General features: G+C 43.3%; 1 protein-coding gene across 1 annotated transcript; it reads left to right on the top strand.

The window, feature by feature from the left end:
- Window positions 1-15,590: 15,590 nt before the first annotated feature.
- Window positions 15,591-22,967, top strand: LOC139199580 (uncharacterized). Its single transcript, XM_070828630.1, has 11 exons — window positions 15,591-15,738; window positions 16,626-16,747; window positions 17,259-17,283; window positions 17,499-17,545; window positions 17,697-17,844; window positions 17,959-18,271; window positions 18,676-18,781; window positions 19,178-19,324; window positions 20,926-20,986; window positions 21,527-21,690; window positions 22,874-22,967. Exons 1-11 carry the CDS (start codon window positions 15,591-15,593, stop codon window positions 22,904-22,906), a joined length of 1,314 nt encoding a protein of 437 aa, XP_070684731.1. The 3' UTR covers window positions 22,907-22,967.
- Window positions 22,968-23,362: the final 395 nt, after the last annotated feature.

Raw genomic sequence — 23,362 nt, 5'->3', positions numbered from 1 at the left:
TGATGTCAAACTCAAAACACAATCAGTTTGATGTTCATTTCAAGTTGAATTTTCTCTCTTTGTGAGCACAAACAGAAGCTCTGCCGGATATTTCCTCCTCAATCAGGAGTCTCAAATAAGTTACTTAACATTATTGTCAGTGCTTTTCACCTCTGCATCCTTTACTCAAGAACATTTTTGTCACCGTCACTAAATTAGCATGGTGAACAGCTGCAAAAGTCTGCAGACTAAATGCAGTCATGGGCTAATGCTGAGCCTGAAACGCGCTGGCCTGGGTTGGTCTATGTAGTGGTGCAGGAGGGAAACACCTGCATGTACTTCAGGGTTCACTGACCAGCAACTCAAACCGCTTGCTGAAACTCAGACATGTACGCATGTTTCAGTGCCTAAATGAGTGATCTCCTTCTTTTCTCACATTTAGACATCTTTTGTTTTGTAGCGGTTAAAGAGATAGAAAATGGCACCTGCTTCGTTACCTTTAGAAAGTAGACAGTTCACCTTAATTGTCTGTTGTTGGAATTATTCCCATTTTTTGAATTGCCATCCACATTCGTTGATGTTAAGAAAGCAGGCAACTGCCAACACAGACAAAAGTGCAAGCTTGATGATATTTGGTACGCAGTGAACTCATAAGGGTTTGTGAGCCCTAAATACATTTTTAAGGTAAATCACAATGAAAGGTGGGTTAGCTAAAGCTGGCCTTCATGCTGTCCTGAGCACCATGCTAAGTTGATAAGAAATGCAAGAGCAGAGAAAAAGCCCAAACTCACGTCTTCACACCAAGCTCCATGTCACTCCCAACGCGTCCATTACTCCACTATTTGACGAGACTTTTGTTTGCTTCTGGATTTTGAATGTGTGCAGTGAGTGATGCAAAGTGTGCCTTTATGTGGATAGCTGATGCAAAGAGGTTTTCAAAAGAGGGGAGAGCTCGGGCTTGTGATTGTTCATAAGGATGCATTCATTCGGGCACTTTGGTGTTCAAATAACTGCAGTGGGGATTTGCTCCAGCAGTATGTCAGTCAGAGTGCAGATAACTGACTGTGTGAAAAAGAGAGGGGGGGATAAGAAAGAGAGAAATCTTTAAAAAAGAGAGTGAAAAAGAAATATGAAGCCATCTGTCCATGAAGGCAACAGTTATTTCTCTTTGTGAGCCTTATTCGTCAGTTTAGCCTGTGGGCTGGGTTTCAGCACTGATCGTATCTCCCCTGCTTTCAGCACACTTAAAGGACTTGCTATCTCCATCAGTAGACAAAGACGACTATCTGAGCCGTATGTCACCTGCACCTGCACTTCAGATAGAAATCCATCACAGATTAGCGTCATGTATCAATGCGGACGGTGGCTTGTGCTTGAAAAGAGAAATTGCTAAATAAGGCAGAGGGAGACCAGGCAAACAGTTGGTAGAGAAACACAGTCAATCAGAATAATCGTGTCAGAAAACAGCTCAAGCACAGATGGATGATATCTCAAAAAGTAAACATTCACAGGTGGAATTTTCCTTCAAGAAATACCTTTCACTATTCAGGGCTGGGGAGGTTAACTTTTGGCAAGGCCCCAAACTTACCAGCAGCAGATATTTTCTTCAGACCCTACTGTAATTCCTCTCATAGTGAAAAGGCTTACAAGGCCATGGACAATTAAAGAATGTATTCAAACTATAGGTGCACCGAAGTGGCCAAACAGATATTGGTGTTTTATGTCAGCACCTCTTAATATCTATGCAATGTCTTCATTTAAAAAGTCGTATGAATCACTTGCTTGACATTCATCACTGGATCGACATTAAATGTTGGTATGAACTGAAGAAAGAACAAAAAGAAAAGATTTTAAAAATTAATAACGAAAATAACATGAATTCCTCATTTATCTTTTAGCATATATTGAATAATGTGCTCCATTTCTTTGTGTATAGCATCCAGAAAAGATCAGGGGGTATGACTTATAACAATTCTACTTTTATACTGTGATTGACTGGCTCCCAATACATAGATGATCATTTCATTTCCACAAAGCCGAAGAATTGAACTCGTAGCCAGAGACAGAGAGGAGGGGGGGGGGCAATGTCACAGGTCAAGTCCAAATCATAGTGAGAGCATGGCTTGTGCCTGAATGCCCACTTTAGGGACTTCGGCCACTATGCTGACAGCATGCCTTCAGGAGCAGCTACGGGTGCCGCAATAGTTGTTTATTTCCATTTTTTATTGTGCATTTTTGGCCAGCAGCAGTCGTATGCACTGCTTACACTGTGCAGCTATAACATAAAGTGTTAGACACTGGGAATCTACAGGCAAGATGAAACACAGCAGGTACGGAACATGTCGTAAAAAATGGGGTTTGTCATCAAAAAACTTCTTAACATGTCAGCCAATCCTTAAAACATGGGGAATGGAAAAGACTTCATTACTAACCCTCACCCCACCCTGGCCCACTGACGGGCCCGCTGGAATCTACAGTGACAGTGATCTACAGTCACTGTAAGCATAATGTTAATTGCTGTACTTCACCAAAGGAAGTGACACGGGGGCCTGTGCCCTGAAACACACGGTACATCGCTGCAGCTACTGTACACACAGCACACAGATTAGAGGTCACATGGGCTGTAGCCACGGTTGGGGACACTGAGGTCATCTCCTCAGGACATGGCCTCAGGCCCTGGTGATCCCCAGAGCTGCAGACTGCTTTGACCTGGAGTGACCTTACTGTCTGTGTCTCTGTGTGTCTGTGTACGTTTGTGTGTGTTGGTATTTCCATGCAAATTTGCTGTTGAAGCACTGCAGTCAAATATATGACTGAATGTAATGTTAGATAGTCATAGTGATACAAGTGAAAGAGACTGGAGGGAAGGACTGGTGTGTGTGTGTGTGTGTGTGTGTGTGTGGTGGGTGGGCGTGTGTTTGTGCCAGGCTCCAGGGCTGCTTGGTCTTGACCTGTGTGTACATGCCAGTCCTTAAAGGGCCTGAAACACGCCTCGACCTGCAGAGCAAATAAATCTGCTCTGAGGGCTTTGGCTTCACTTTCACCTTTCACTCACTGACACTCCCCCCCCCTCTCTCTCTCTCTCTCCCTCTCTCTCTCTCTCTCTGTTATGCACACACGTGTATGTTGCATGTCAGTGTGTTCAGTGGGAGGACGGTGCTGGTTGGGCCTTCAGATGTGCAGAGGACCCAGACTTTGAGCTCAGAGGGCCTGAAACAAACACTTCAAGAGGAAAAAGCTGCAAATTGCTTGCACAGCTGCTCCTGTTGAATAAGAGGTCAAACAGTCAAAGAATATCCCGCAGCTACTGTTAGTATTCTGTCGTCGCACTCTTGGCCTAAGGCTGCAAGTTTGTGTGACTGCATCCTAAGCTAGGGTGGGAAACAGCACTTAATGCGGTGTAAAACCTGTATCAGCTCCAAAAAGTATGAAGCATGTCTGGAAAGTCCCTTCAGTTTATTGTGAAGGTTAATATTTATCTCTCCTGCAGTGAAATGATTGATTTTTGAGTGTGCATGCAGTATGACAAACAGCAGCATATAATGACAGAGAAAAAGCAGCAAAAAGTATTAAATACAATGTAGATTCTGCTATTAGTTAGAGGATCAAATCAAAGGTAGGAGCCTCATCTCATGTGGACTAAAATCCCTCTTAACAAATAAACACACGACAGTCTGACAGTCCCTGTGGGGCAAACTAGTGACTCTTTGCATGAGGAAACAAACAGAAGGACAAACAGAAAACACACTCACTACATGTTCCAATAATCACTAAAAACCACCAGCCCATCTGTCCGTTTCCTCTGCTTACTGGGATGGTTGGTGTTATGATTTCACTTGAAAGAATAAGGTTGTGCCATAAGAGACGACATATAGCTCTATATATAAAACTGCCTGACAGTTTGTAGAACTGTCACCATCATCTCCAACTCAATCAGCTACTGACATGTTGTGTCCACAGAATTTTATCAGTAGTAATAATCATATAATAATAATAATAATAATCTGTAATAATGTTGTTATATCATATCTTATAGCTGCCATTTACAAAGTACTATTTACTGATAATACTTAGATGATTTCCCCTAACATTTTAATTTCAGGATATCTACTTTTAACAGAGGATATTTACTCTGCGGTTTAGCTACTTTTACCTGAGTAAAGGATGAGAATACTTCCTCTAGCACTGGTCCTGACCCTGGATCTGCCTCTGAACACTTCTGTAGTTGTGTGGCTGGATCTAATTCTGTCACGCTGCGGGAGCTTCATCATACTAATACTGTTCTGAAAAACACACAATCTAAAATGTTCACCAGCACACATAAAAACAGGAGGAAAAATACGGGCTTCGTGCAATGTTTTTTAAAAAACCATTCTATCTTAGACCATCTGAGGTTCCCTTGAAGCCATCAGGACCTCCGACAGCCTGTCAGCCATATTCAGGAAGTTATGGAACTTCCCTTTTTGGTTTCTGTGCAGGGCCATGGGTAACTGTGCCAGGTGCTTTTACAGTTTATCTTAGTTAAACATCAGCTTCCCTCAGAACTGCCCAAGTAAGACATGTTGTCTTCACACTGTACGGACTTGTCCCACTATCTTTCGATTAAAGAGGGGAAATGAATTGGTGGAAAACTTAACTATCATAATAATAAGTAGATGATTTGCAGGTCAGGTCATGTGAGGAGGCAGCACAGCTTTGAGTTTAAAAGAACGAGTAATGGATCAAAAATCTGTCTGTTGTAACTAGTTATGAGTAAATGGTCCTTTTGAGTTTTGAGTTATGAGTGACTCATGGTTGAATGGTGGGTGGTTCATCATTGGTTTAGTGTGTGTCAGAAGTGTGGAGATGCACTCATACTGATTTGACAGATCAACTTCCAAAAAGCTGTGTGACAGAATCCAGTCTTATCATCACTGATTAACCTCCAAAAGCACAGACAAGGAGTTGCTAAAACATATTTTTGAACTTTGAAAGTAAGCTTGGTGTTATTTTTTAGAGAAGGTTTCCGGGTTCAATGTTTAAAGCAATTGCGTAACATGTTTGGCAGCTACAACCTCCCAACTTAAGAATGTGAAAATCCTCTTATTTATTCATGTTCTGCAATAATAGCCACATTATGTGCATTAAATGAATGAATCCGGTATTAACAAAGGTGCAGCACAATGTGTGTCCTCTTCAGTGACAGAATAGGAAGACTTTTATATTAACTGCATGTAACCCAGAAGCACTGCCGTGAGCTGCAATGAAAGTATTCGACACAGAAACTATTTCAAAGCCCGCAGCCTGCAAGTGAGGGCTTGTACAGTTTCTACTGTAGGAAACAAAGTAGCATGACTTAATAGTCCACACACACACACACACACACACACACACACACACACACACGCACACACACACACACGCACACACACACACTTTGTCTTGTTGTTCACATTATTTAAGGGCACTATGCTGCGCACAATGTTATGTGTAATGTAATGTTGTTTGACTAATATCAGTCATAACTTGTGCTTTCAGTGTGTGTCTGCAGAGGCAAAACCACCACTTCATAACAAGTCTGTTTAACTATGTCTATCTATGCACGTCAATGGAAAGACAGCAAGCTGATTTAGTGTAAAGAATAAATAAAAGAATATCAACATAACCTGAACAAGCCCCAGCCAAGCACACAGAAATATAATAAACTGTGTTGGGGCCAGTCCCGGCTGTGGAGGGGTGTTCCACGCTGATACACCACCGCCACCTGATGGTGAAGCTGAACCATGCAAACAAATGGCTTGTAAGTAGACCCTAAAACACTAGATGGAGCCAGAGGCCTGGACACAAACGGTGTGTTAGTGAAAAGCACTAAACATCACTTAAAATGGAGCTTGATAAGAAGATGATGCAAGAGAGGCTGAGAGCTTGGCTGTAGCAGCCAGTGGAGACATCATTTCATGGTGGGTGATACATGATCAGTCAAACCGTTGGTGCTCCACTCCACCAGTCCAGCAAAAAGCAGCCTGGAGATTAATCAGAAGCCAAAGTTTATACTACAGTAAAATAAAAACTTTAAAAAGTGATTTTTATTTTTCATTTTCAGTCCCAGTTTTGATCACGAGGTGCTGAGACTTCCAGCCTGTCTGTTCTGGCTCCGTCGGCTCAAGTGTGGGATACATAATAGACAGAGCCTCAGGCAGAGCTTTATTTATGTAGTACATAGTCCACAAGAAAGAAAGAAAGAAAGAAGCTCTTCAAACACTGTTGACACCACAAACTGCACGTTTTAGCTTTATTTAGAAGTAGAAACCGTTGAGTCGTCCTCTGGTCTGAGGACGTGTGGTGTACAGTTCAGTGTTTTGTACTGAGGAGGAGTTTGGAGGTGAACTCACAGCGTCAGGTGTATCAGTTCAATCATGTCATAATAATCTTGAGTATTTGGAGATCAGAGAAAATCCCACCCCTTTATGCCCTGTTTATTCTGTTTGGTGCTCCACTTCCTGCTGGGGGATATTCTGCCTCTGAGAGGCACCGTTCATTTCCACTACTACCATGACTTAAAGTAGGACCTGATCTCACCCTCAAGAGCAGGAACATGTGTAACACTGGACAATTACAAAGTCATTATAATGGACAAAGGACAATTACCGCTGATTTTACAGTCATTTTGTGGACCCGTCACCTTTTTCTTCATCCAAAGGTAAACGGTGTCGACATAATGAGCTTGTGTTTTCACAGCAGACATGAAGCGCAGGTGATAGCAGTAACATTAACGCCGGCTCTGTTCTGTTCAAGTGTCCCAGTAAGCCCCGACAGTGTGACAGTGAGCCACAGCTAAATAGAATTAAGCCGTCATCCGTTTTTCATTCACAACACTGCTTTTACAACTGTGACACGTCAAAATGTCTTCTTTAAAAAAGGCCTCATGAAGCTCCTTACATCGGTAAATATTACTCACAGGCCTGAATTACATCTTTCACTTTGGGAATTTAAAGGACACGTGAGTATTTTGTTCTGTGTGTACAAAGCTGTGACACCTTCTCTGCTGCACTTTGCTTTTCACACACTGAGAAGTACATCTTATCATATCATATATGATTGACTGATTGATTGATTGATGAAGATAAAGTTACATCTTCAGTCCATGAAATGAAACATTCAAATGATTAAAAGATAATACTTTGAAGTAGCTCTGCTGCTTCATACAGCAATTCAAAGGGAACCATTGTACTTTTTACTCCACTGCATTTATCTTATTTATTTCACTGCTGCACTTACTGGATAAGATACCATGTATTGATAAGATTGAACTTGTGGTTTGTGAACCTTTCTGGCCTGTGACTCCCTACAAAAAAAGGCTCCTTTCATAGTTCAGATGTCTATGAGTTGTAAGCTGTCCCACCAGACGTTTTCCATTTAAACGTCTTTGGTTTCATTTAAATGACAGTTTGAGAGAAAAAAGATACCCACTGTTTCTCCAAAAAAGATGGATACAACCTTTCATTTTTGATTTCCAACTCCATTAATCATCCCCTGAACCCTCAGATTCATCTTGTGACTCTTTGGAGGGGCTTAAGCATTCATCAAGTCAACAATAATAAGTATGTAAGCACTTTGTACGTTTGTTAGAAAGGTGCTGTATAAGTAAAAGTTAATATCATTACTATTGTTATTATTAATGCACTTACACTTTCCAAATAAAGCTTTCTGAGAAACGTGTCAGGTGACGGTTCCAATTTCGTCTGGTTTAAGGGTCGGTTTAGAAAAAGATAATGGTTTGCGTCAAAATAAGTATGTTATAGTTATAGAAGTGAAGTTACGATACATGTGTGACGTCAGTTAAAATAACCTGTGTTTGGCCCATCCCTCCTCCCTACGCAGACCTATGTGCACTTTGTTTTCTCTGTGAGATCTGTGTGTGAACCGACACAACATCTCTGCACAATATAAGTCAGCAGAGACTAAATGGTGTGAAATAACACCCAAGAAACAAAAAATGAGCTGGTATGACTGGTGGTATGCAAAATGTCGCTCTTCTTACACTACACAGAAACCTGGCTGGTATCCGTCACAGGGGCCACATTTCTGCAGAGCAAATCCTTTTAATGCTTCAAGTACATTTTGGTGATGATAGTTTGATAGTTTTGCACAAGTAGGATTTTAAATTAAGGACTTTTACTTGTTATGGAGTTTTTTTTACATAGGCCTTCCACCACTCCCAGATTAACAGCCTCATGAAATCTAATATTATTAATTATTAATCTAATTTAATAAAACAGTTTCTATTAAAAAGGATCATAAAGAGCCATATGAACAGTCCATAAAGCCTGTGTCAGTCTGTCAGGTCCTGCAGGCAGAATACCGACTGTGTTAGTCATGATGAGTGCTCTGCTTTTGTCAACATGACTTGTCCAACACAGAAATTATCTCTGTGAAAGCAATTATTCAACATATTTTGAGCCTTGCGCTGAATACACTCGCTGAGCCCGTGGGAATTCCGTCAAATGCAAAAGTGAAGTAGCAGCGACTCTTTTTCACTGCCATTGCTCCCTGACTGCAGAGTCCCATTCACACAGCTCCTGTCACCTTCCGACACACCCATCTATCAGTCACACACATTGCTGCTCACAGAAATGGTGATTTTTTTTTTTTCATTGTGCCAATCACACTGATAACCCATCTCCGTCCACTGACTGTGGACTCGCTTCTCCGAGTGGACAGGTCGACAAGCAGTCCCTCGTAGCCTTGACTCCACTGCGCCCATTGTCACTCTGTCTGGCTGGAGTTGTGTGATTATCTCCTCCTTCAGCTGGACGGCACACTGTGGACTGCTCTCCCATTCAGCTGTCAGCCCTCTGCCTCCACTGAGAAAGCTCTCCAGGAGGCACGAGTGGGGTTCTATTCCCCTCATTTTCCAGGTCCCTACCAAGTCATGCGTCTTGGATTACTCCACTCTGTTCATTTCATTCAGAAAAATGGCGTTTTCACATGCTGACAGTAAGACAAGTGTTGGAGAGTGTCCCCCACAGTGATTTGGTGTTTGGAGAAGCCACTAAGAAAGACAATAATGAGCTCTGAAACGCAACTGGTCAATTTTGAACTCAAACATTTGAGGGGCTGTTGTTCTTAAACAAAGGGCCTCGTCAAAGCCGTACTCCAACTCTTTGGAACTTGAGGTATTTTCTCAGCCATTTTGTGTGTGTCACCCGTGCAAGAAGCTATAGTGTTGAGGTTGGACAGCACTGCCAACATCTGAGCAGACAGGAATGTCTGAGGGCCCTCAGGTCTCACTAGCAGGTGGTTCAACAGTTACCTTTGTCCCTTTGAGGGCTCAGCATGTCTCTGGGTTTCCCAACATGTGGACCAACTTGGCATCCAGTGAGGAGAGTCAACCAGACAGCGGTGGCTCGTCGTTGTGGCATTGCTTCAGCTGGCTGACAGCCTTTTATTGTGAAAACACAATATTCCTGCTGTGGTTGTTATAATAATGTTATAGTTCCAACACTGCTTTTTTACTTGAACAACCAGAGTGGCAATAAACATCTTGAATCTTGAATCCGCAGTGATTCCCAACCTTTTCTGTCTGATGTGCCCCCACATCCCTGTTAGATAAACTCAAGCACCTTTTTCATTCACACCACCCGTCATGTTCCACTTTAACCATTCATCCATACTGTTGGTAAGTATTTCAACCATTGTCCATTGCTAAGGTAAGTGTTTAGACTTGGCAATCACAACAGATTCAATATGTGGATTTCTATTTTTCTTCATTGGATCATAACTTCTATTTTCATCAGATTAGTTGAGCAAGTGTATTTACTGTAGAATACATTTTCCATGTATTCTGTGGCAACTGCAGAAATTCATCTGAAATACAAGATCCCCTGGTTGGGAATCCCTGCTGGAGACTGTGGTTACCTAAATGTTACTCCAGTTCTATGTCAAAATTTTAAAAGCATGCTCTGAGGAAATTTGGATTTGGAGAAACTGTTGTGCACTATCCCCAAATGTATTAAATGGAGACTATGAAACTCAGGTAAGAAGCATTTCTTGGGGTATTTGGTGAAATTCTCATCACAGTCTGACCACAATTAATGCAGGCCTAGGCCTAGGAAAAGTCTGACATATATTAGTCCCTCGTGGCCTAAAAATATATAAAATACATAAAAAGTAACAATTGACTGGTGGTCTGTGGAGAAAGTGCTTCTCGGACTGCAGGGGGTTTTTCATTGCAATACCACAAGTGGTCACTGGAAAAAGTTGGAAGCACCATATCCATATCTTTTAATACATCCATGGGATCGGCAGACTTATTGCTCAATGGTTGGAGAGAGGTTGGGGTTAACAGTCAAGTTGCAGTTCTAGCACAACTCAGGAACCCCTAGGCACATGTCACTACATCTCATTAGGCTGCAGATTACCCTCGGAGGTCCAGGTAGGCAGGTTGGATTTCTCACCTGGTTCCCACCCTTTTTTTTTGCCACAACCTACAGTACTGTCAGCATGCAGTATCATGGTGCTGTTGTCAGACATTAAGACTGTTAGTTTTAGCTCTGCACTTACACGCCCCTCTCCGTCTCCACCATCCAGCTGATCGAATGTGATTCAGGCTCAGCTCCAGTCTAGCAAGAATCCCAATCCAGGTCAGACTCATTAGCACTCCACATGAAAGTGTGTTCAGATGAACTGTGGTGCCCTGTCGAGGTTGTTCAGTACCACTGTGATGGGACCCTGAAAGTGAGCCTGACACATCACAGTGGTGGTGGTAAACACATACACAGCATACGGCTCTCTATGCTTAGAACTTTAATAATCTATTAACTCATATGGGTGACACAAGGATACTAGTGGAGAGGAGACTGTGCCTTCAGGGTCTTGCAAGATGCACTGTTGAAGATTTCCTGCCTTCAGGGAAAAGGTACCGGAGCCTAGGTGCCCGCTGCACCAGGCTGTTGAACAGCTTCGTCCACCAGGCAGTCAGGATGCTGAACTCTGCCCACTACCTCCCACCTCTGCCCCCCTCTGTGTTGTACTCCTTGTCACACTGATGCTCTTGTATTGTAATATACATCTAGCAACCCTTTTATTTACAGTAGCGTGCTCTAACCTATTGACTTCTGGGCCACTCGGGCTTCTCTCCCTCCCTGCTGTCTCTCATCAGCCTGTCCACATTCGCCGTCCTCCTCCTCCAGAGGTTGTGGCTGATGGGTCGACAGTTGTCCTTGAGCTGTGGGTGTCGTGCTTTAACCCCCCTGAGCCTCGTCATGACCAGACTCCTGTGGCCCACTCAAGCCCCAAACAGTGATGCACGCGCCCCAACCGGCTCCTGGCAGATTTGATATGTGGCTCAAGTTAGATAAATTCAGATGAGTTAAATTTAAAGTTCAAGGAAATCCAGAGTGAAAAAAAGTGTTTTAAAGTTCAACAAAGTCACTGAATAATCATGCTCTCAGTGTTGGTCAACATAATCGGGATTATGATTTTTGCCTTTAACATGCCAAACTCAGACAATGACTACAGTAAACATGATACCTGCTAAACATCATCATGGTAGTATTTCATCGTTTAGCATTTAGCACAGCCTAACAGAGGCTAGAGTCTTATTCCTTCCCAACAGGTAGTCCCTGCTTCATCTTCTGAAAATCAATCATGTCTACTCTTATTGTCGGATACATTCAGTTAGACATCTTCTTAAAAAAGTTCTTGCCCCCCCTAGAAGATTTCCTGTTTTCCTGGTCTAATACTGAAGAGCACACCTGTCACCTGTTTTTGTCATGTTTCTTCTCACGTTCAGCTCACACATCTGGACAACAACAACACTCACGCACGGATGCTGTTCATTGACTTCAGCTCAGCATTTAACACCGTCATCCCCTCCAAGTTAATCACCAAACTCGGAGACCTGGGCATCAACACCCCCCTCTGTTACTGGATAAAAGACTTCCTGACTGACAGACCCCAGCATGTTAGGTCAGGACACACCAGCTCAACCACCATCACACTCAACACAGGCGTACCACAGGGCTGTGTGCTGAGCCCATTCCTCTACTCCCTCTTCACCCACGACTGCAGACCTGTACATGGATCCAACTCAATCATCAAGTTTGCGGACGACACGACGGTGATCGGCCTCATCAGCAACAACGATGAGACAGCCTACAGGGAGGAGGTACAGCATCTGGCCGCTTGGTGTGCTGACAATAAGCTGCTCCTTAACACCAGCAAGACTAAGGAGCTTATCATTGACTTCAGGAGGGAGAGCGGAAACACGCACAACCCCATTCACATCAACGGGATGGCTGTGGAACGTGTCTCCAGCTTCAAGTTCCTGGGGACCCACATCTCTGAGAACCTCTCCTGGTCCACTAACACCTCCAACCTGGTCAAGAAGGCTCACCAACGCCTCTTCTTCCTGAGGACACTGAAGAGACACCACCTGTCCTCAAGCGTACTGGTGAACTTCTACCGCTGTGCGATCGAGAGCATCCTGACCAGCTGTGTCACTGTCTGGTATGGGAACTGCTCTGCCGCAGACCGGAAGATGCTACAGCGGGTGGTGAAAACTGCCCAACGCATCACAAGGACTCCTCTTCCAGCCATTGAGGACATCCAGAGGAAACGCTGTCTGCGTCGAGCTCATAGCCTCCTCAAGGACTCCTCCCACCCTGCCCATAAACTGTTTGTCCTCTTACCCTCCGGCAGGCGCTTCAGGAGCCTCCGAACCAGGACCACCAGACTGAAGAACAGCTTTTTCCCCAGAGCTGTCTCCCTACTGAACTCTGCCCCCCACTGACCCCCCTGCCCCGACACATCACCATACTGTCCTCTGTAAATATAGTATTTAAATCTAGGTAATATGTATATCACCTCAATCTGTATACACCTGTATTATATGTACATTCCACTCTCAGTCTAATCTGTATATTATATTTATATTTATACCGTAGTCACTAGCACACATGTTCATAGCACTACTCTGTATATAGCACCTGTAATTCTGTATATTCTGTACATACCTTATATATATTCTGCACTTTTTCTACAAATTGCACTTCTGGTTAGATGCCAAACTGCATTTCATTGCCTTGTGCTGTACAGGTGTAATGACAATAAAGTTGAATCTAATCTAATCTAAAAAATGAACAGCTGTCTGGAAAGTTGGACAAACATGAATATGTGCTTTGTAAAATCATCAACAGTAACTTGCATGTTAAAAAACAACATTTACCCTAAAGGCAGTTTCGCTAAACTAGACCTCCATCATAACTCAAAAACAACTTTGATTGATGTGACAAATAACTCTTCTAACCTCATTCTGTGCAGGGGAGTGAGCAGCTGTTGCACTTCTGAGCACACCCATCTCTCATAAAACATTTAACCACCAGATGGTAACAAAGGCACTGAATAACAAAGAGCACCATAGACCACCAACTTCTTAACCATTTTAACCACCAACAAAGTGCTCAACAGTCGTAGCCCAGATTTACCTCCACCAAGAGAAAATAAATTGAATTTAATTTAATCAAACAAGACATGACAAGTGAGACAAGACAGAAGCTAGTACACTGGGTGACATGACAGGACGTACAGTACATCAGTATGATGGGCAAAGCATGCATGGTGTGCAACTTATTCCAGAGGCATTTTTCTCATATCTAATGAAATATTCATCACAGTGACAGCAATCAATCAATTCAGATGAATGGTGGACAAAAAAACTAAAAACTAATCCGGTGTCTGCGGTGCTCACAGGCTGTAATGAGCCCAATCATTCCATTCAGCTCAGAGCATTTTCCCTATGGACACGTGTCAAACTGTCGACAGGACAGGGTTTTCGTCTTTGCAAAACTTTTCCGAAGCCCAGAGAGGTCTTTTTTGTCTTACGTGTGGTGGCGTCTGTGGTAGCCACTAGCCTACCAGGCTCTGCCAGGGGCATGATGGGATGAACCCTACTGTGCACATTCAGTGAAACCTCACCAGGAAGATAGGAACTTTTTTGACGCATGTACCAATCCAGTATCCTGTTCTTTTAATACATCCATGAGCTTGACAGACTGGGGCCTCTTAAAAGGCAGCAGGCTGCCGTAGGGGAACTATGGGACACCACTGGCATGTCATAACAGGTCTGACTAGATGTGTGCTTCAAGTATTTGGTTTCCATGTTAAAGTAACATTGCAGCTTTGCCTTAATGCAGTCAGTCAGCTATGCATGTAAATATATATCTTTCATAAACAGACAGTTCTTTATAGCTTGCCAGTATCTGTTTCTCTTATTCAGCAGTGAGAGAAGAGCTCAGGTCATTTAGTTCAGTAAAAGTACCAATACTACAATATAAAAATAGTTGGTTGCATGTGAAAATGTTGTATTATATACTTAAATATTATCAACAAATGTTACTTTAAGTGTTGTATATTCTATATTATTGGATTACTATTGCCCTTTGATTGACTGGCAACTAGCCCCCTGCGACCCTTAAGGATAAGCAGTATAGACAATGGGTGGGTATTCTTATTACTGAGCCATTAACATATAGCGATTTCATGTTGCAGCTAGTTGAGGTAGATTCATTTTGAACTCTTACATCCTGTTGGGTGATTTAATCTATAACAGTGACTCATATTATTTACAATAATCATATGTTTTGTCTGTAAAATCCAGTCTGCAAAGTACCAATAATTGTTGCACAAAAAAGTACGTTATGGCTCCGAGTGGAGTGAATGAGAAGTATACAGTGGCAGAAATGGAAATAACCAAGCAAAGTGCCTCAAAAAATGGACCTAATTACAGAACCTGAGTAAATGTATGTAGTCTCTTACCACCACTGCTCCTCATAACATTGTACCTGAATTAGTTGATGGAGTGTGACCATTGAGGTGAGTGAGTGAGCTCTGCCTCTTTCAGGTGTTAATGACTCATTCACATCACCTCCACAGCAGCACAGTGACCTCACCACTTCATATGGGAAGAATTTCTGTTTCACGCCATCTTCAGCAGCAGCTCTGTTCACTTTTTGACTGCAGGATCAAAACCTGCTCAACTCAGACATGAGGTACACAGGAGCAGAGGTTAACAGGAAGTGTGTGTGAGACATTTGAAATGAAACCAAAACTTTATAGTGAAATTGGAAACTTTGTAAGCACGAAGTCACGTGATGCCAAGTGATCCATTCATCCTGGGGGAACGTGTATCTACCCATATCTGATCCCCAATGCTTCAGATTACAGCCCACAGGTGTCAGTGGAAATACTGTGTGCAAACAGACACTTACTGGGTACCCACAGTGTTCTGTAGTTTTTTACTGTACCAGTAGGCTACATGCTGGATAATTACAAGGCACAGACAGGGGACCAGCAGTCCTTGTGGGCGTGGAGCCTCTCTGTCCCCGGCGGTGGGCGTGGCCGCCCCCTGTCTGTGGTACAGGTGGTGTCACATTACCAAATATATTCACCTGGAGTGACGAACAGGTGCGGACACTCACGGAGCACCGGGCTCAGGCCTGAAGGAGGAAGCTACGCCCAGCCCCGAAGTACCGAACCGGGTCGGTATTTTGTTTTGACCGTCCGAAGTCCAAAGGCTCCAAAAAGCTCCCACCTGCTCACTTTAACGTTTCCTTTCTCAGTAGTTGTACAACATGAGAGCACGGAACAAACGGAAGGAGCCGAGGGAAGGGAGTGATGGTGCCGCCGAGGTCGGGACCGGGCTCTGTGCAGCGGGCCTGGCCGAGCCGCGCACACCTGTCCCCGGCTGCACTGGCCAGGGTGGGGCCGGTAAAAGAAAAGGTAGGACACCTTCTTCCAGCTTCAGTTGGAGCTACATGTTGTTAATAGGTGGTTTCACTTGAAGTCACTGTGGTCCCACTAGAGATGGAGAAAATAATTTCCTATTTACATTACAATACTCTAGGATGTGGTAGGATATGTATGAATTATTAATTAATACTAATTAATTTAGCTAGATGCTCCTAATAAGCTGCTATCTGAGTGTACCTTTTGTATGCATGATCATTAAGTTCCCACCTGGGGAGTAAATATTACACTTTCAGTACATTTTCCTCTGAAATGTTGTGGACGAAGATGCACAAATACTAAAGTTAGTACAAGAACCTCAAGATTCTGTTTCAGTCCAGCACTTATAGCAAAGTACACTTAGTTACTGTCCACCGCAGCTGAATCACTGCGACCGGGTAATGACAAATGAGCTGTAATGAATATGTGAATCACTACTGAATCACCATTTTTGCTAACAGACAGTTGAGATACAGAGGATAAAAGCGATGTTTGCTCCTCTACTGTTGGGAAAGCTTTGGCCATTCGATATCACACACATAATTTAGAGCTGTCCAAAGATCAATCAGTACAAATCCTCTTGGTATTAGTCTCAGAATTTTAATGAATCCATTACAGCTGAAATAGACAGAAAGAGCTGTGTTACATATTAATAACTATCTCTACAGCAGTGACATAATTGTTCCTGGCGTGCTGGTATTACTACAAGGCGTCATGACCAAATGAGATGTAACAGATGTGGGGCATCAGGCACAGCACTCTGCCTCTTTTTCCTAATGCTGCCTTTCATAACATAGGGCAGCGGATTCCGTGTTTGTGTGTGAAAGGTTGTGTGGTTGCAGTCTGCCACTAAGGTTCTTCGTCCATTATTTCCTCACCAGGTCCACGATGTTCCATTTATGATGGTGAGAAGGTCTACCTTGGAGTTCGTGTCAAAATGCCAGTAAGGGATCTTCTGAAGAACATCCGCCTAGCCCAAGGCTGGGAACCTCAGGATTTTCAGGTAACTTTTATGTTTTTGTCTCAGTGGACAGTGACAAATAATAATGTTAGTAGAATAAGATATTAATCAAATGGAAAAATAGGGGCACATTTTGGTTTTCTTCTCACACCAACCCTGATAGATGAGCTCACTTCCTGTATTTCATTTTCACACTGGAGCAAACATCAGCAAACTTAACGGACCTGTCTGTTTTTTACTATACACTTATACACTCAAATAGGAGAATTCTTTTCTATGGACAAAATGTGCCTTTCCATGACTTAAAATTGACCAAACATGGCAGAATAGCACTCAAACTAACTTAAAAACTACTCTAAACTGTGGGAAGAAATAGAACTTTTTAAGTCTTAATACGAGGACTCTGAATATCTGAACAAATATTAAAAACTGGAAGTCACATTTATGCTTTAAATGTGCTTTTATATTGCGTCTTAATATCTGAAGCATGCAGAGGACAACTCACACTGACTTTTTTTTTTTCTCTTCACATCCCACACTCGTGTGAACACAGGACATTCACAGCAAAACAGGAAAAGGTCAGTAAAACCCAGATCCACGGAAGTTAGTTATCTAGTGTCATGTAGATTTTTGTTCCTCCTTTAATAATTAATTAGTGATATTATACACAGGTTAATTGGCCCGTTAACCACCAGGAAGGAACAAAAACCTGCAGAACACCAGCCTGCAGTATGCCAACTGAACTGTAGCTCTTTGAAGGAAAACACATTGTACACAACTCTTTCTTTCATAGGAGAAGAGAAACGAGCCAAAACCCGCACAGGACGCCGAACTTCCAAGGTGAGTGTTGGATAAACACAGACCCCAGATCTTTCCAGATGTTTCTCAAGCTCTGTTAAAAAGGCGGGTTTATGAAACACTGTAAATCACGTGTCAGTTTTAAGGAGTTGTTCAAATAACTCTGCATACCTCGTCTGTCTTTGGCTTTCAGAGAAAACGCCCCACAAAAAGCCTGGAGGAGCTGGCAATCATCGTTGAGGTGCTGGAGGAGGATCTCAGGACCGGTAATACCTACCACTCCCCTCCCCGATGTTTGTCCTCCTCCGATCCTCCAGTGTCTCCTGAGTGGTCTCCCACTGGTGAGTCATGGGGGCCGGATTGACATTTCTATAGTTAACCTTTAAAATATAAGCTTGATAATTATGTTAGCAGCCATCGCTACCACTCCTCACACGCTTTATCTTCTCACCAAGGCGCAGGGTACAACAGTGACGAGTCTGATGAAATGATCCCCAGCCCGCAGTCCTACATGAGCTACTCCCCGGGCACAGCAGAGTACCACCTGGCCCTCTCCCCTCCTGGCCTCATACACACCAGCCTGCAGCCTTCCCGCATAGGAAACACTGGAAGAGATGGTGAGCGAGAAGAGGAGTGGTTTGATCCCACAAACCACAACTGGAACCGAAACAGCTCCTCATTCTTCTGCACACAGCTGCAGAAGGAGGAGAGCCAGCTGAGGGACATCTCTGATGCCGCGCTGCTGGCCCCCGATGGACACGGCAGGATGTAAGTTTGCCACAGAAATGTCATTGTATGCAGCTTCTCCCCTGTGATCATTTACAACTTTTAGCCTGCCCCTCCGCTGCTACAACGCCATCCTGGAGGAAACACTGGTGTGTGTGTGTGTGTGTGTGTGTGCGTGTGTGTGTAGAAAGTAAGTAAGTTTACTTATTGAAAGGGAACACCAACAGTTTTACACATGAGTGCGTTCACAGGCGTTGGGGACTATCGGGGTTCAGTTTGGGAAGCTCATGAAAGTCTGCAGCCATCTTGCAATAAAGTCACACTGTCTCAGCTTACTTCAGAGTAACGCCTACCAGACTCTATGCTGCCTCTTTGTGTCAGAGAACTGGCTTTAGTGTGACGTCATTTTTATGTCTAAATATGCTGGATTGTGCTTGTCCCACCAGAGCTCTCCATAAAGTGGCGTTTGTCGGGAAGAGGGCAATGGGCTACGCCATCGCCAAAAGAATGGTCGCACTTAACGGCCTGGACCTCAAAGACTCTGATGGAATGGTACAGAACAAAGTTATTTAAGATTCACACTCGTAGGTTTTCTTCTACATAAACCAAAATAAGTTTTACAGTCAGTGTTCACATTTAATTGGATCACATTGCATCCACAGGTAAAATGTGCAGTTAGGTGGTAATGTTGCAGAACTTCTCACAGATGCTGCTGTAATTCTAGTTTGAAAGTCAGCCCACACAGTGTATCACTGCATGATAAAGATTTTTACTGGACAGTGTATTTGAACGCATATCAGTACCTAACTGTCTGATGGATACGGCCACTGGTGCCTTAACCATAGACATAAGAAAACTAATTATATGTGCCAGTTTTTAACACATTTTGCAAACGAGTTTGCATGTTGGACGATCCATAGTTTAACTTTAATGGCATGCTGTTCACAGACTGCCCTTCTCCACGCTGCGAAGCACAACCACCACCTGATGGTCGCAGATCTGATCCATCTGGGGGCCAACGTCAGTGAGACAAATAACGCAGGAAAGTCGTGCCTCCACCTCAGCGCTGAGAAAGGCTACATCCGAGTCCTGGAGGTTAGAGCCTCGTTTCGCTCTATACTGCTTAAAATGTGTTTGGGATGGGGGTCACTGTTGTTTTGTCATTACATGAGACAGACGCGTGGTTTCTCCGATATCACCGGGTGATTTGGTCAAAACGCGAGCAGATAATGTGCCTCAACACTGGGTTCCAGGATTTAAAAAATGACACAGATAGGCCGCAGATTAGATGTCAAGTCTGAGAAAATTACACTTCAACTTCAGTGAATAAGACCACCAGGCAGGACATGTATTTGAAAAGATGGGCTGTTAACTGTTCAAGAGAATGAGTGTGTGGGACAACTGGTTACTGGGTCTTTTCTGTCCTCCGTTAGCAAGCACTGCTCACATGTCAGATAGTATTTACTTCTAACAAACAACATGATCCTATTTGTCAGAAGTTAACAGGTGTCAGATCCAAACCAACAGGTTATTCAAGTACACGTATATTGATCCTCCGTGAGGAGTTAGTAAATAAAGTCTGAAAAGCTCAGACAAAAAAACAAGGTGGCGAGTTTTGGAGGACACAGCTCGTGTGTGCCTATAGCATAATTGTGCAGAGCTGTAATTTCAGAACAGGAATTTCACGTTGAAACACATGAAGCTAAACAGCAACTTATGTAGTAACCTGTCATTATGAGCAAGTCGTAGAAAGAATTCAGCTGTTTTTTTCTAAACTGTTATGGTGCAGCTCAGAAACATACAGCAGAAGTTGTTTGGCAAGACCGAAACGTTTTTCTACACACACACACACACACACACACACACAGCTGCCCTTATTAGGACATTGCATTGGCTTCCATTCATTGTAGGAAACCTAACCTAAACCCCAACCTTAAAATAACCTAAATTCACACCTTTCCCCTACACTTAACCAGGACCTCAGAAATGACATTACGCCTTCTTAGGACTGGGCTTTTGTCCCCATGAGGACTTGGACTAGAGCTGCCATCATCTGAGGAAAACTCCTACACCTACTTCCCACCATGATATCTCACCACTATGCTAATTCATTCACTTGCGAAGCGTACAAAGAGGAGCATGGAGGGGCGGAATGAGATGACTGTGGAGTTTGGGAAACTGCGAGGTCCTTTTTTCACTATTTTAGACGTTGCATTGATCATGCATTGCTCAACCAGTAAATACTTCTAACTGCACGGCAAGAATGTGCTCTCAGTTGTTTACCTGCAGCCGTCTCAAGGCGGCGAGCATGTCTTCCTTGAATTCCACACATTGCTGAAGCATTGTTCTTCATGTTAAATCAAATGGGTGAAACTGAAAATTTAATCTTGTGCAACCTCCACAAACCACACAAACATCCAGTTTGTGTTTTAGTGCACAGATTTCTAGTTGATGTGGTTGAAATGTCCAGCAGTGTAAGAGATGGCGACGCTGTGGCACACTGGACATGCACACAATAAAAAGCCATAGGGAATGTCGTTTCTCTCTCGGTAAACTACATCGCTGAAGCCTCGGCCAAGCTGAGCCGCACTCCATTACCAGACTGTTATTGAGCAATGTTTCTAAAGCAGAGCAGAGGAACTCCTGTGTGTCTGTGGAGCTCTGTGGAACACATGTTTGTCTATGTTTTCTTTTAGGTTCTAAAATATGCCATGATGGATGGTGTGTACGTGGACGTTGAAGCCACTGATAGCTCTGGTACGTACCGTCACCTTTCAAGTCATTGAGACTTCTAAATAATGATGTTGACAGACAAACTGCTCATGTGGCTCTTTTCCAGAACAGAGCTTTACAATGTGCATAACAGTTAGAGTCAAGGGGACGCTGATGAGTGGTCTCTTAGTATTAACATACTGAAAATGGCAATAGAATAAATTAGTGGTCTATCGTTTTCATTATATAATGGTATAAAATAGTGAAAACCATTAAAACCAACTGAAAACGTTATAATAGAAAAAGGTTAAAAGGCCAAGCTATGAATATGGTAAGCTGTTCCAAAGTTTGGGGACCATACTGTGTTAACGCTCAGTCGCCTTTAGGTCTGAGTCCGGTTTAGTGCAGTGTAGTAAGAAGAAAAGAAGCTTCTCATTTTCATAGGAAATAATGTATTACCAACTAACTGGTAACAGAAAGCGTAACAACATCATTATTGTAAGAGTAACAGTCCTTCACGTTATTACATAACTATGACGTAATTAGTAATTATGAGATGAGTTGATTTGATGTCCCCGTTCACAGGAATGAGTGTCCTCCAGTGTGCTTCTGTGGCTCTGAAGGCCACAGTACGAGAGCTGGAAAGCAGCAAATCCCCCAATCACACCAGACTCCACACGCTGCGCCAAGAGCAGATGATGGAAACCCTGGAGTGTCTGCTGCAGATGGGCAGCTACCTTCATACCATGGTATGACTCTCTGGAACAGCTAAGACTTTGGTCTCTCTTCACTTTCACACTCAACACACACACACACACACGCAAAGTATCAAATCAGAAATGTCAGATCACTGACTAAGCTGGAGACTTTGTGCCACTAAGCAGCCACTATAGCAGAACTCCCTGTGTGCTCAGCAGCTCTGTTTTCCAGGCCAGTAGCAGCTGTAGCCAGGACATGTTCAAACAGTGTTGGAGACATCAGCTGTACTTGTTCCTTGTTTGTAGTTCAGCTTTTTGGCGGGGCAGCAAAGAATGCCTGAACAACGTGACCAAATAATGAGTCAGAGTAAACTGTGAACTCACAGAAGATGTGCCTAGAATCTATTTACAGACTTCTGGGTCTGATTCGTCCGGTCCCATGTGGTACTTGTGTTGTACAGAGCTGTATGTATGTATGTAGAGTATGCTGGAATGCCTTTGAAGTGTCATACAGAGCAATGTGTGTCGCCAGGTTCTGAATAATGAGTAATAAGTAGTCTCGTGGCTGGTTGAGCAGCAGAGTAATTTTACTTGTCTCTGCTGTTGATCTGACGGGTCTGTTTTTAGATGAACTTGCTGGTAACGGTGAGCTAGCAGCACGCCTGTAGGGAACAATAGGATACCATGACAGGATGAAAACTAGTAACTACAGTTCGATATTACCGTTTGTCCAACGCAGCAAGGTACCTCCGAGACCTAATGACTTACTTGATGGAACCCCACCCTCACCCCTGAGTTTATAAAAATCCTTCCCACTCTGCCTTCAGTGATAACATCTGCTTCTATGCCAACATGCTAAATGGAAGCGTGTTGGCATCAGCACGCTCACGTTAGTGTGCTAAAGCAAAACTGACAAGCTGAGCGTGATATGCTGAGGAGGCCTTTGATAACATGGCCCTCTCCTCTGGCGCCTCCCTCAGACCGAACTTGTGCCCCACCGGTGGTAAAGCTGTGAGTGGGCTGCTGGTGAGGCTACCAACTTGTGATCTGAACAGCGAGCGCTGGTTCAAACCAGCTAAACCCCCCAAAGCGGGGAATCACGGAGTTTCTGCTGAACCTACTGTTATGTACTTTTCTGTTCTAACTTTTTTCAACAGTGATATGTAATGCATGTATTTAGGCTTCTACAGACCGACGTTTGATGACTGATTGATCTGTGTCTTGTCTTTCTCAGGGGAGCCAGAGCGTGCAGCCTAGAGTGGGCTGACCTGACACACCGACAGTAATGTTCTGAGTTGCTTCAGGCTTGAATTTGTCATGGAGAGAAAAGAACCCCACTATAATTATGTTCTGTCTCTAAGCATGAGTTCAAGCCTGTTATGTAAAGCATCTGAGGTTTTGTGTGTGGTAAGAATACCTGACTTGCAATCAGTTATTTATTGTAACCCGCACAAAAGCATCAGGTGCCCATTAGTTGGTTTCTGTGAAACTTCCATTGTTTGTTACGTTGGAGTTAACAAGTTTTCCTCATTTAGTGTGTCTGTGGAGATCAGCGAATAAAATCCAATGATGATGTTTTTGAAATGCGATAATATAACCACAAACGTCTGGCTTTTTCATGCCAGTTTTAAGGTCTAGTAGTGTTTTAAAACACCCCAAATACAAAACCTTCCAGCACGGAGGGAAAGTGGCATCAAGCGTCAGGTTTTTAGGTGATGCTTTA

The sequence above is a fragment of the Pempheris klunzingeri genome, chromosome 4 (assembly GCF_042242105.1).
Source record: "Pempheris klunzingeri isolate RE-2024b chromosome 4, fPemKlu1.hap1, whole genome shotgun sequence".
In the NCBI taxonomy this organism is placed as follows: Eukaryota; Metazoa; Chordata; class Actinopteri; order Acropomatiformes; family Pempheridae; genus Pempheris; species Pempheris klunzingeri.
This window is presented reverse-complemented; position numbering and strand designations above follow the sequence as displayed.

What these genes read in the sequence shown, in the direction of transcription:
- LOC139199580 (XM_070828630.1), top strand. Translation starts at nt 15,591, where the DNA reads ATGAGAGCACGGAACAAACGGAAGGAGCCGAGGGAAGGGAGTGATGGT. An exon ending in TCAAAGACTCTGATGGAATG is followed by an intron (nt 18,782 to 19,177) that starts GTACAGAACAAA and finishes TGCTGTTCACAG; the next exon opens with ACTGCCCTTCTCCACGCTGC. An exon ending in GCAGCTACCTTCATACCATG is followed by an intron (nt 21,691 to 22,873) that starts GTATGACTCTCT and finishes TGTCTTTCTCAG; the next exon opens with GGGAGCCAGAGCGTGCAGCC.